Source organism: Sinocyclocheilus anshuiensis, unplaced genomic scaffold (genome assembly GCF_001515605.1).
Source record: "Sinocyclocheilus anshuiensis isolate Anshui unplaced genomic scaffold, SAMN03320099.WGS_v1.1 scaffold391, whole genome shotgun sequence".
In the NCBI taxonomy this organism is placed as follows: domain Eukaryota; kingdom Metazoa; phylum Chordata; class Actinopteri; order Cypriniformes; family Cyprinidae; genus Sinocyclocheilus; species Sinocyclocheilus anshuiensis.
Window position 1 is genome coordinate 1,784,584 of NW_015548229.1, and position 14,376 is coordinate 1,798,959.

The 14,376-nt window shown below is 36.3% G+C and overlaps 1 protein-coding gene across 1 annotated transcript in view; it reads left to right on the plus strand.

Annotated features, from left to right (window-relative positions):
* tcerg1l (transcription elongation regulator 1 like) overlaps positions 1 to 11,014 on the plus strand; it is a 90,491-nt gene extending 79,477 nt beyond the window's left edge. The window contains exons 8-14 of the mRNA XM_016441672.1: positions 751 to 839; positions 4,235 to 4,386; positions 6,605 to 6,674; positions 7,677 to 7,785; positions 8,015 to 8,104; positions 8,533 to 8,651; positions 10,671 to 11,014. Of these exons, the coding sequence (XP_016297158.1) occupies positions 751 to 839; positions 4,235 to 4,386; positions 6,605 to 6,674; positions 7,677 to 7,785; positions 8,015 to 8,104; positions 8,533 to 8,651; positions 10,671 to 10,827 (786 nt within the window). The 3' untranslated portion in view covers positions 10,828 to 11,014. The remainder of the gene's footprint in view (positions 1 to 750; positions 840 to 4,234; positions 4,387 to 6,604; positions 6,675 to 7,676; positions 7,786 to 8,014; positions 8,105 to 8,532; positions 8,652 to 10,670) is intronic.
* Positions 11,015 to 14,376: the final 3,362 nt, after the last annotated feature.

A 14,376-nucleotide genomic window follows, 5' to 3' on the forward strand; every position in this document is an offset into this window, starting at 1 on the left:
TATAAAGAATATCTCTTTGGATTTGAGACTTTAGTCTTTGCAACTTTACAGATCTTCTTTATGCACCAAGAGCTTGTAACACTCCAAAGAGAAAGGAAAAATTGAAATCGCATCATATGACCCCTTTAAAATCTTCTCAGCCAGATTAATTAGCGAAATTCCCCCAGAACGGTAATTCATTTGACCGTAAAGAGTGTGCAAGCCTGCTGTCCGAACTTATTCAGAGAATCAGTCATTTGCATCATTCGGTCATTCAGGGACTGGTTAATTGGTTGTTTTCTGAGTGTGTGTTCAAGGCTGAACACATCTACATAATTTAGCAGGTGGATAATCAACACTATATTTTATTATTAGCCTTGTAACCCATGTTTAGGGTGAGATAATTGAGGTTCACTTTGCCTGCATGATTACAGAGTAGAAAAAAACAAACATATGCGCTCTGTTTTTAAAGCCTCGCTGTCTGCCGCCAAACTGAATTGAGTGACTTGATTTCAGAAGCGATTTGAAACAATCTGCATATAATACTAAGATAAAAATATGATACTCTGATAAGCATAAAAATACATAAATCACACAAGTATTGACTATATATATATATATGCTGTTTGATGCTCTTGTCCCTGACTCTTGTACTGGACATGAATCTGGCCTGAATCCTGTATGAAAACTCACAAGACCACTCAGACAACATTATATGCCCTCATGTCAAGCTGACACATCCTTTCTGTATGTGTGTGTATGTGTGTCCAGGATGAGCCTTTTAAAGTCAGTATGGATGAGGACAGTTCGCTCAAAGACAAGCGGCCGGTTGCATCCACGCCTATACCTGGATCACCATGGTAACTATCCGTTTTGTCTGTGCAAATATGATTGTACGGCTTACCATCAATTTGATGCATCTTTATTTCTAATAAATGACTCTCTGCAAGCAAGATAATGACCGATCGATTGTGTTTTTGCAATTGTCTCTGTGTCAACCTACACTTTCAAATGCCACTGTTGTAAGTGTGCTGTTTTCTCCTGTGTTTTGGAATGCTTTAATAGCCAGTTTGTTCTTATATAGTGACAAAGATGTTTGTTTTATCTCCTCTCATTCTGTCATAAATGTCAGCAGCTTTAGCACTATTTAAATGATGCATGCCGCTTTATAACTGCTTGATGACAGAAATGCTTGAATAAAATACAGAAGTGCGCATGGCAAACCTCCAGCGCTAAACAGATGCACTAACACCTAATCGAAAACCTGCATTAGGACGACATGTTATGCAAGACTTCCATTTTTCTCTGCCAAAGCAGTGTGGGCTTTCCTCCACTGCAAAACAAACTCTCACACACACACATTTTTGAAGCCCAGCAGGCGTCATGGCTTATCACATTCAGCTTTTGTTGACTCACACAAACTGGCTTCACTGTTAAATACTTTTAACATGTGGTTGATGACACCAGAATTGGACCTGTTGTGTGATTATCCAGATAGGGATGTTGGTTAGATTCCTGTGGTACATAAAAAAAAAAAACATTTTAGAATGTAAACCCAAAGGAACGATCAAATGAGATCTCTATAGTGTTTCAAATATTTCTAGACAAAAATCAAGCATAGCGTTAGTTCTGGCAGGTCACGTGAGTCAAGCTTGCATCATCTGACTCTCAGCTGATCCACGTCTACCTTTAGGAATACGACGCCTATCACGGCATTCCTATATAAGGCATTTTCAGTATTATTCAGCAGCTTAATCGCTTGCTCAGGAGCAAATTACCCTCCTCCGTCCTCAACTCCTCCTTTCATCACAGTCAGGACTTGGCTTTCTAATATTCATTGCTGAATCAGGCTCCTTTTATCTTTAAAAATGTTGTTACACTAAAATGTCATTAAGAACATTAGTGATATCTGCATTTGGTTCTGTTCTGTCTACCCTGGGGGTGTTATTGCTGCTCTCCCTGCTCATTGATGACAGGCTGCATGGATGAGCGGGGAGTTTTTACCCAGAACGGAACCATACCGCCAATCCAAACTGTATGCAGAGTGTCAATCATTTTGACCATAGTGGTTCTGACAAAAAATGAGATTGAATGGAGAGCAAATTGAGAATATTGCTTAAGTCTCCAACTGCTCAGATATAATTTTTATCTAGAGTTCTAGAAGAGACCTCAATAATGTCTGAAACTATATGAGTACATCTGATCTAAGGCCCTGTCCACACGAATGCGGTTGTTTTTAAAACCGCAGCTTTTTCTACGTGGTTTGACCGTTCGTCCACACGCAAACGCAGCACCAGGTCACTGAAACTGAACGTTTTTGAAAACGCCTGCCAGGGTGAAGATTTTCAAAAACTCCGGTTGCAGTGTTATCGTGTAGACAGCGAAACTGGAGTTTTTGGCTTGTGACGTTAGAGCCTGCGCTGTTATCTCCGCCTACAGGAAACTTTTTCAGGCTTCTGATTGGTCAACATGGCTTTACGGTTGAGATTATATCGCCACCTGTTGGTTTGGCATGCTCTTGACAGTGCTTCATAATATGCGTTTGCATTTTCATGGGGACGGAGATTTTTTGTTAAAAATGGAAGAAGGAACTCCGTTTATAAAAATACCCGTGTACGTGTGGACATGGCCTAATTTGATTCTGATTCAAATTATCTGATTTGATTCAATTTTGATTAACTTGGGCATAGTCCAGTTATAATCCTGTAAATTGCACAAGGAACCTTGGTATATTGCAAAAATATTAATTTTAAAAATAAAAAAAGAGTAATTTGCCAATAAAATAAGAGCCATTTGTTTGTGAACGGGATTGCACTGGATGCTGTATGCTTTGATCAAGTCGTTCTGCACTGGTTGTTCTATATGTTTTTATTCCCTAAAAAAGACGGGGTCATAAGAGTCATCCCATATTGAACTAGACTGATTACGCTGATGTGTGTTTTTGATTCAGTATTAAGAACTTGTGATCTGGACTACGCTGGTTGTGCTGTATGTTTTTGATTCACTTAAAAGTACAGGTTCATAAGAGTCAATTGCTTGTGAATCGGATTAGACTTGTTGTGCTGTATGTTTCTGATTCACTCACAAGTACCGTTTCATAAGATTAATTTGTTTGCGAATCAGACTACCCTGCTTGTTTATGTTCTGCTTTTTGTAAACCTATGTCAAATGTATAATTTGTCTCTATTTTTTTATTTTTTTTTGTAGGATAAACTTTAAGATAAATTTAAAGGTGGATAGTGGCACAAAATGATGGTGTTTTTCATTTTTTGGGGACAATTGACGTAAGAATACCTTATAATTGTTCTGCATAGTAAGTCGGGATAGAAGAAAGGCAGAAGATAGTTGCATGGAAAAAAAAAATACACTACTTTGCATCTCCTAAGCCATAAAATAAAAATCTCTAAGCAATAAAATGGTCCTTTGGGTAGAGCTCTTGCTTCTAAAGTTAATTTTGTAGATATTGTTTTATATGGAGGTTGCATGGAAATGATTTTAAAACACAAGAATCCCTGCAATATTAATGGAAAGACAAATGAAGCATGAGTCTAGTGCCAACCATATGTTTGCACTATGAATAACTGCATATGAGCAGAGCAGATGCTCCGTTTCAAAGATTTTTTTATATCATTGGGTCAGTTTTATGGTACAGGAAGGCACTGCCGATCTCCCTGATGCGATGGGGTTGCAAAATGAAATGTCAGGATTGGTTTGTCATGGTTGGCATGAGGTTGTATCAAATTACCTCACAGACCATGGCAAAATCCATGAATACTTTATCCGATATGCTCTGAATAAAGGCTAAAATGGGTCTTAAATTATCATTGTAAGTTAAGAATATCTAGTGCGGAACGTCTGAATAATTGGCTACTTTTGTATTGATGGCATACAACTTAAATGTTTGTAGATACTTGATGCTGGACATATTGTGGATTTTATCCATTTAAAAAATCTTGTGTAACTGAAGGATGATTACGACCAAAAAAAAAAAAAAAATTAAATAGCTGGTGAAGACAAAAATACATCAGAATCTGTATCAAATGGTCAAATAGAGCCCATCTGGTCTCAGTCGTTCTCAGCTGTCATTTGTGACCCATAATCCTCTCTCTGGGTCTCTCTGGTCCTGTTGGGACTGTTTTTCATCATCGGGATTTCTTAGTCACATTGTGAGAATACCACAAACAGTCTGTCGGATTGTGTTCCTGCATGTATGCGACTGTATAATGGCATGACAGCATCTCTCTCTTTTCTGTAGGTGTGTAGTGTGGACAGGCGATGACAGGGTGTTTTTCTTCAATCCCACCATGCATCTGTCAGTATGGGAGAAACCAGTGGATCTGAAAGACCGTGGAGACCTCAATCGAATCATCGAGGACCCACCACATAAACGCAAGAAAGACTCTTTAGGTGAGACTCAATGATTTTGTCCAGAAATAGAAGACCATTCAGGCATATTTAACACTCTCTTTTACTATGATTTGGAACAATTTTAAATACCATTTAGGATGAATAGTGTGCAAATTGGTATGCAGGCAATGTATTTTCTGACCCATTTAATGGCAGATTTATTTATAAATGAAATCCAGATGGCACAAAGTCTTTATATAACGGAATTTAATTAACATCAAAAGTTCAGAAAGTATGAAATATAATTGAAACATCATTGTATTTAGAAATCACACAAAAACTGTTATGGACGATTGAGTAAATGTGTTAACTGTGTTAAAAAAATTTGATGCCGTTAAGCATATTTTATCTAATTTCTAAATCAGTTTTATTTAAACAATTCAACCTGTGATTTAATTGCTTATTTCATGAACCTGCTGTAAGATAAAGGAGTTTACATTTCAGATGCTTTGCATATGTTGATATTGTTTGTTTTGGTTTGTTTACTAGAACTACACTTACATATAAATAAATATATACATTTACTGTAAATAATTACTATATATACACACACACACACACACACACACACACACACACACACACACACACACACACATTTACTGTATGAAAGTGTGATATGATTGATGGATTTGACTTTCACAATGTACTGTATATTGGACTGAATGAGTGTCATCTACATTTGCAGGGCACCGTGCAGGCTCCAAAACCTAGCGAGCTGCCTATCTAAACAGCATTTTAAGGTCTAGTAAGCAAGCTTCTGATGTGAAGTCTGTCTCAAAAGGTAGGTAGCAACGTTTTGCTTCCTTCTGAGATGAATAAATTCATCCATCAATGCATATATCCTTCACTAAAAAAGCAATCCCAGAATGCGATGCAACAAGTTCAGTAGGGAACAAAAAAAATCCATGATGCTTCTATTTAATAAATATTATTCAGACTATGAAGACAGTCAATCTAATTTAAAATGTACTGGATTAAAATGTATACTACCATTCTAAATTTGGCATTGGCAAGATTTATTAATGTTTTTGTAAGAAAGAAGTCTCTTATACTCACCAAGGCTGCATTTATTTGATCAAAAATACAGTAAAAACATAATACTGTGAAATATTTTTACTATTTAAAATGACTTTTCCATTTTATTTGTAAATATAAAATATATGCAAATGTAAATACAAACAGGAATAAATATGTAATTATTACTTTGATGGCAAAGCTCAATTTTCAGCAGTCTTCAGTGTCACATGATCCTTCAGAAATAATTCTAATATGCTGATTTGCTGTTCAAGAAACATGTATTATTTATTAATAAACATTTGTGCTGCTTAATATGTTTGTGGAAATAATTATTTTCAGGATTATTCGATGAATAGAACGTTCAACAGAACAGCATTTTTGTGAATGGAAATCTTTTGTAACATTATAAATGTCTTTACTGTCATTTTTGATCAATTTTATCCATCCTTGCTGAATAAAAGTATTCTTTTTTTTTTCTCGAATTTTTTATTTTTTTTAAACCTTACTGACCCCAAACATTTGAACAGTAGCATACCTGCAAATACTAATGAGATCATGTTGGCAAACCCTACTGTAGCCTCAAGGAAAGACTCATTTATGTTCAGATTAAGTTGCTGAATCAGTGAAGTGTAACTCACGACTTTATGATATGAAATGCAGGAGCACAGTCTGTAAAGGGATGAACTTGGCTGAAAGTTTAATCCTCACAGTGTGATAATGATGCTCAAGCAAAAGTTTAATGCACCCACCAACTGCAGAACTGGTGTTCTCGTGGATTAACTAAAAGCAGTAATCCAATGAAGCGGCTCTGCAAATATTGAATTAGTCTGGATCTTTTCTGGAAGTTATTATATGGTTGGCTTGATTTCCCAGAAGGCTTTTCATCTTTATTGATTTAGTTGTATTGCCATTTCATGGAGATTATCTATTTGATGACCTTAATCTATGCAGCGTCTAAAATTGAAATATGTCCAATTAAATTAGTTCTTATTTTACTTTTCGGATTAACAACCTGGCATGAACCAGGTATATCAATACAGAAGAGCTGGAGTTATGTGCATAAATAAAACTTTACAAACTTGTTGTATATTTTTACTAATTTATCACTTGTTTCTTTTGATAATCTGTTTGCAATGTTAAATCCAAGTACAGTGTATGGATATATACTGATCTACAGCATGTTTTGTTCCATCAACAGACGATGGCTCAAATGCTGATGATGACGACGACGATGAAGAGGAAGGTAGTTCAAAGACCAAGCGCTACAAGTAAGTATAGGGCCGACCCATGTAAAATATGACAGCAGATCTTAATCTGCTTTAATTGATGAGGAGGATCTTGTATCAGATGTGTTGCATTTCACTCACCTTAATAATCGCAGCTCAACAGGAAGTCTTTAGTTTTTGGTGGGCAACATCTGCACTCACAGCTTGATGCGAATTTCTCAATCTGTCGCTCTTAGAGATGATTTAAATTCAACAGTTGGGTTTTTGAAATACTCCCAAATGTCTGTGTGGAGAAAAGAAAACACTTTACATTTCAAGAATAATTCAGTGTTTTTTTTTTTTTTTTAATATATTTCATTTACAACAGTTTTTGATTTCATTTGTTTCGGGGGGGGTTCCCTTGTGGTCTGAAATACTGGTTGGCTGGCATGGATTTTTTTTAATGCCCAATGAAAAAGGGTCATTAAAAATATAGTTTTATGATATAAGAAAAAAAAAATCATATATATGCACGACTTATGTTTGCCTTCAAAACTTCAAGCATTTAATCATAAGCCTTTAGATCAAAAAGTTTTGAAGATGAAGAGAAACAAAGTATGTCCAAACTTTGCAGTGTATGATAAAAATTAATGATAGCAAAAGAGGCACAGTCAGATTTGCTGAAATGGCATGAATATTTAATTCACACAATATTTACTCTAAAATATTTGAAGATATTTGAGTGAGTTATATTACCATCATAATAGTTTGTGCAGAATCAATGCTGTAAAAAAATATTTTCCGAAGTTGTAAATAAAACAAAGATTATTGGAGTACAAGAAAATATTTTTTTCCCTTTTTTTTAGTTGTTCTACTTAAAATTGTCATGTTTAATTCAATGTGTTACTTGCTGTTTCTTTGTAATTGTTTTTGAAAACGTTTGACACTTTTTTTTTCTGAGTGAAAATATAAATTTAGTGTTTCTCTAGTGTAGTGTTTCAGTGTATTGGACAAAATATTAACATAATTACACATCAGAGCTGTTTTATTTCCATTCCTTTAAAGACTGGACCATCCTGTTGAGTGTGAAGGAAAAAACGGATCATCTCTTCGGATGGTTTTACCGCTGGAGCTCCGGATCGGCCACTTCAGAGACATGCTTCTGGAAAGAGGGGTGAGAAATCCAATGATAATAATGAAACTTCAGCTTTAAAGGAAAAAAAAAAATGAGATAAAAGTTAATGCAATCGTTCACCCAAAAATTAAAATTCTGCCAGTACTTGGCCCACCAAAATAGTGCAGACTTTGTATATTTGCACACACTGTGAATCTTGAAATGAAGTGGCTTAATTGACATGCGTTTGTTCTGGATGAGGATCATTCATCCCGTGTATTTTGAACAGGTGTCTGCATTCTCCACCTGGGAGAAAGAACTGCACAAAATTGTATTTGATCCACGGTACCTGCTGCTGAGTCCAGAGGAACGAAAGCAGGTACGACACAAAGGTTTCACATCAGCCTCAATCAACCTCAAATATTAATAGAACTTCAAACGTCATTACCTCTACATTTCCACAGACCTACTGTGGTTTTGAAAGTACTATTAGATGGTGGTAAGACCAAATGTCTTGCATCAAGGTAACTGTATCACATAGAGGATGACTTATACTGAAAATTATTTATATATTGAATATATTTATTTGTACATTTTTAATATTTATGAAATATTTAATATTTATTTAATAAATATTACAAATTAAAAAATATCTTAAATATATTTATTTATACATTTTATTAAATAATTGATATTATAAATATTAAATTACATATTTAAAAAAAAAAATATATATATATATACACACACACACACAATACAGAAAAATCTGTACTAGATGACACTACTACTTTTTTTTCTCCTCAGATTTATGATCAGTTTGTCAAAGCAAGAATGAAAGAGGAGCACAAGGAGAAAAAGTGCAAACTCCAGCAAGCAAAAGAAGAGTACAGAAAACTGCTGGAGGAATCAAAAATCACATCCAGGTGAGCTTATGAAATATGTGTGACTGCTTTTGCTGATGCATTAATAAAATCCGTCTCTAGAGCGGATTATTTATTCAGCAAAGGTGTTAATAACTGATGGTCTTTGCAGTTTGGGTCCTCGTTTCTTTGGGTTTGTGTATTTGATGATAACCTTGTTTCTTGTTAAAGGTCTAACACAGAAGTGAATTCAAACATGCCACAGGGTTTAAGACTCAGCTTGAAGTTTCCTCTTTGCAGGTTTACCAGAAAACGTATCTTTATCTGATTAATTTATAGTGAAAGGAACTGAAGAGAAGTGAATCAATGCACTAATATTACCACATTCACAGCTCCTGTTATTGAAGCTAAACAGTATATTTTTAAGAAGAGATCATCTTAAATAATTGACTATGAGTAGTTGGAAATATGATATACATCTATGCATATGTTGGCATTAACTCTTTCCCCACCATTTTTCGGCTTTCTGTGTTTTTACTGATATACAGTAAGAGGCGCTATTACACATCTTCTGAAAAGTGTACTGAATGTCTGGATCAAAACACGGTGAAGAAGAAGCAGAAACAAGGGATTGCATATGAAAGCAGATGCATATGTAAAATAACAAGATCATCAAGCATTAAACAGCATATAAATCAAAACTGCCTAAATAAAATGCAGTCTCGGGAAGTTGTCTAGGACCGTGCAAACTTTAGGGTTGTTGATGGAAACTATCTACTCCATCTATGTTTTGATCATCGTTCTGAATCTGATCCAGATGTAGTATTTCGACAAAAAAAGTGATTTATTCCACTTTTTTTTCAAAATGTTGCTTTTTCTCCAGTTCTACTTGCCACGCTCACTCCAAGCGGGACTCAGACTGGTGTTTCCATCATGTGAGGTGGGCGCACTAACAAGGATGCTAAAGATCAAAGCCTAAAGCATTAGTTGCTAGTGCTCCTCTTGAGATCAGGGGGTGAAGTTTACCTGCACAGCTCTTACTAGCTGGCCTCCATTACACTCACCCCCCTATATCTGGGTCACGGCACCAATGTAACCCACCCACTCGCCCCAAGCGGGACTTGAACTGGCATTTCCAGGATGTGAGGCGGGCAGCCTCTAGCATCATTTGCTAGTGTGCCTCATGAGATCAGGGGAGTGAGGTTTACCTGCACAGCTCTTACTTCCTGGCCTCCGTTATACTCACTCCCCTATATCCGGGTCATGGCACCAATGTAACCCATCTGCTTGCTCTGAGCGGGACTCAAACCGGCATTTCCGGCAAGTGCTTCTGGCATGTGTGGCCTCCGTTATACTTACCCACCTAAACCTTACTCAAATCCGGGTCACGGCACCAATGTAAACTGCCTGCTCCAAGCAGGACTCGAACTCCAGCCTCTAGCGTCAGTTACTAGTGTACCTCCTGAGATCAGGGGAGTGAGGTTCACCTGCACAGCCCTTACTAGCTGGCCTCCGTTACATCAGCATGCTCTTATTGCAAGTTCTCACAAGGAAACAAAACTTGAGTGATATCTTTATAGTCAGGTTTTTGAAAACCCCTAACGCTAATATTAAACTTGCATTACCCTTAACCCCTAACGCTAGCAACTCAACTTGCCCCAGTTATTAGTAAATGCCCTTGCAATTCCCTGGCAACCAGCCAGAACACCCTAGCAACCACATAGATATGTGTTTAGAACACCCTAGATAAATCATAGCAACATCCTAGCAACCAGTTTTGCAATCCCCTAGAAAAAGGTTTTAGTTAAAGATTTCAGAAGATAACAAATGCATCAAAATGAGAATGTTTCTTGGTGAAATTGTGCTTTACTGCTTTAATGCTCTGGGCGGGTTCATGTATTTTCACTTTTACTTCAGACTGAAGACATGCAGGATCTCCTCTTTTGAGAAAGCTTTCAAAGTCTAGCCATGAAAACAACCGCAATCAGACCTCGTACAGCTGAACAATAGTGGACCATCACACTGAGCACGTAAAACATCGGATGATTGTCAAGGATCTCATTCTGATGTTCTCTTTCGTAGGTCGATGTTCAAAGAGTTTTCGGAAAAGTATGGAAACGATCCACGGTTTAAACAGGTACTGAAGAGGAAAGACCAAGAGCTGTTTTTCACCCAGTTCATCGGCACGTTAAAGAAGCGGGACAAGGAGAACAGAATTCGTCTGAGGAAGATGAGATGAGTGTTTGCGGACAGGGCCGTGAACTCTCCACAGTACTGTGAACTGATTTCCCGTGACTGTTTATCACAGTGTATACGGTGATACCATCTGCCCATATGTCTGACCAAACCAAAAGGGCAGTTTGCTTTTCAATGACTGACTTTCAAACAAACGGAACCAATACAGAACCAGCAGAATCTGAGCAGCGGTTTAGGAATGAAATCTGTATATGAATCTGTTTCATATTGAAGCTCTTGTTCTCTGATTTGAGTATAACAAGGTTACTAAATCGCAACACTGAACACGAATACAGAGTTTGACTCGCTGGAAGTATCTAAAGCCACTGACCTGTGCACACAGGCGGATAATGATTTTTATAATAATTGTAAATAAGTGTTGACTTGCCTGGCGCTGTGCTAAAAGTGACCGTAGAAGTGAAACCATTTTGTCAGAGTAAGACACAGCTTCTACACAGCATCTGTGAGAATCAGTAAGTGGTGTTGTGTATCGATAGAATTTTTCAAATGTCGTCTAAAGGTTTGTTGTCATTAAATTTGTCATGATGTCGTAAAAATTTAAAGTGATACTTTTTACAGAAAATTAATGTACAGCTCTGTGATGTGCTGTAATATTTGGGTGGAATAGTTTACCCAAAATGAAAATTTGCTTACAATTTATTCAACCTCGAGCCATCCAAGATGTCGATGAGTTTGTTTCTTCATCAGAACAGATTTGGAGAAATGTAGCATTCCATCACTTGCTCACCAATGGATCCTCTGCAGTGAATGGGTGCCGTCAGAATGAGAGTCCAAACAGCTGATAAAAACATCACAATAATCCACAAGTAATCCACACCACTCCAGTCCATCAATTAATGTACCTTGAAACAAAAAGCTGCGTGTTTGTAAGAAACTTGTGGATTATTGTGAGGTTTTTATCAGCTGTTTGGAACCTCATTCTGATGGCACCCATTCACTGCAGAGGAGCCATTAGTGGGCATGGTATGTAATGCTAAATTTCTCCAAATCTGTTCCGATGAAGAAACAAACTCATCTACATGTTGGATGGCCTATATTTTCGACAAATTTTCATTTTTGGGTGAACTTTTTCTTTTAAGTCAGAACAAGTGTATTCTGTTTACAGTCAATTTAATTGAAAGGACTGTTTAGATGTCTTTGCTGCATTCAATTCATGTAGCTATTTGTAAGTATGGTTAAATAAATTATTTTATTTAATTTATTCTGGTTGAAATGCAATTTTACATTTTCTGTAAGCTTTTATACACACTAAAAACCATATTCAGGGCTCAACAATATTGAGTTTAAACATTATTTTACTTGCAAAATAAGATATGACAACCATAACATTTTTATCTTACAATTCTGAATTCAAGTCAGAATTGTAAGATATAAACTCACAATTGTAAGAAAAAAAAGTCATAATTGCAAGATGTTAACTCTCAATTGCAAGAAAAAATAAGAATTGTGAGCTAAAACATTGCGATTACCTTTTTTTCCATTTTTATTCTAGACAGGCGAAAATAATAATAATAATGAATTGTGAATTGTAAATTTAGAAATTGCAAGATGTAAACTTGGAACTGCAATAACAAACTCAGAATTCTGAGATTATATCTTGCATTTCTGAAATAACGTCCAAATTGTGAAATAAAAAGTCACAATCACCTTTTTATTTCCATAGCATACAATGGCATACCATGCAAAAATATGATTATAATTTTCAACACGTTTAGAAGATGATCTAAGAGCATTGAAAAATATTTCATGCAGTTTCAACAAATAATTTATTTTAGCCAGAGAGATAGCATTACCTTGGTGATATTGAAATCAGCTAAATGAACAACATTCAAAACATCCACGATATTTCAAATGTATGGAAATACATGATTTTCGGATGTAAGACATGGTTACAACGGAGCATCAACCCAAAAAAGGAAAGTGACCTTTATGAAACTCTCCTACTCTGACCCTGGGCCATCATCTATATTGTTGAGCCTTGTTTTTGTTAGCATGTAAAAAATACATATTTTTCACCGTTTGTTTTATATTTTTGGTTTTCTTGTATGTCATTTTTACTGTAATACCTCCGTTAAGATCTTTCAATCTGCAAACATTTTATTTATAATTATTTTTGTTGATATTCAAACGTCATATATTGTGGAAAAGTAAATAAAAGTGATTTTCAATTAAATAAATTTCTGAAAATATACTGTACATGCAATAAACGCGACCTCTAGCAAATCATCTCACAATCTCCCTGGCCACAGAAAACATGTTATTCTTATCCAGTTCCTTCATTAACGTTGACACGCCAGAAGAAATGTAGGCTGAACATGTTCAATTTCATTTGTGTTCCTAGAAGTTTCATTCAGAATTAGAATTAGATGCGACTAATTAAATGTTGATGATAAATTTTAATTTGTTGCCGCCGTGCACACATTCGTCAGCAATTGTCACATTAACACAAACTATTTCTCAGGCATCACATTTTAAACATAATTAAAATGATCACTCTTTTTTATATAGGCTTTTCTTCGATTCATGTTGTTTGGACTGGCATCTTCATACTGGATTTTGGAAAGGACATTGGGCATCTTCTGTGAAGCTCTTTGGTTTAATGTTGTGGCCTGTTTTCAGCTTTAATTGCCCGCAAACACGAAGCTCAAATAACCAACAACAAAGACTGTGTTTGCTTCATCAGCAGCACCCTCATTATTTTAACACCAGAGACAATAGGACATATATTAAATAGTTTTGAATATTTAATGAACATGATAATAAGGCTGAAAATAAACTTGCATTTTTTTAGCCACAGCCCTGTGATTATTTGAAACCCTTTTCACAGTCATGCACTAGAGATACTGGAGAGACATCTTTATATATTCAGTCACGGTTCAGCCTGTCTTGGATAGATGGGGTCAAGGGAATCACGTACTTTCATGAAAAGACCAATGAAGTCTGCAGCTGTCCAGATAATACAACAAAAATGGGAACAAACAGCCAGCAGGATACAAGTCATGGCATAGTTTAACAGTTAATTAAAACCCTGAAATGAAAATTCTGTCCAAACTGTATGACTTCAGAAGACATGAATGAACTTGGATTTGTATGGACTCCTTTTATGGTTCACTTTGTCAGCTTCACAGTTAACTATAGTTGTCACTATGAAAAATACGTTTTTAATGATTCTTAAGAAATCACTTCTGTGTTCCACAGAATAAATAACCACATACAGTTACAAAATTAGGGTGAGTAAATACTGGCGGTAATTACAGTTTGGGGTCAACTGTTAATACAGGCTCATTAAGGGCAGTTGTCACCTAATGGTTAAAGAGTCAGACTTGTAACCAGAAGGTTGCGAATTCAAGTCTCAGGTCCGGCAGGAATTGTCAGCGGGGGGAGTGAATAACCAGCGATCTCTTCCACCCTCAATACCATGACTGAGGTGAGACCCTTGAGCAAGGCACTGAACCCCCAACTGCTCCCTGGGCACCGCAGCAATATAGCTGCCCACTGCTCTGGGTGTGTGTTCACGGTGTGTGTGTGTGTG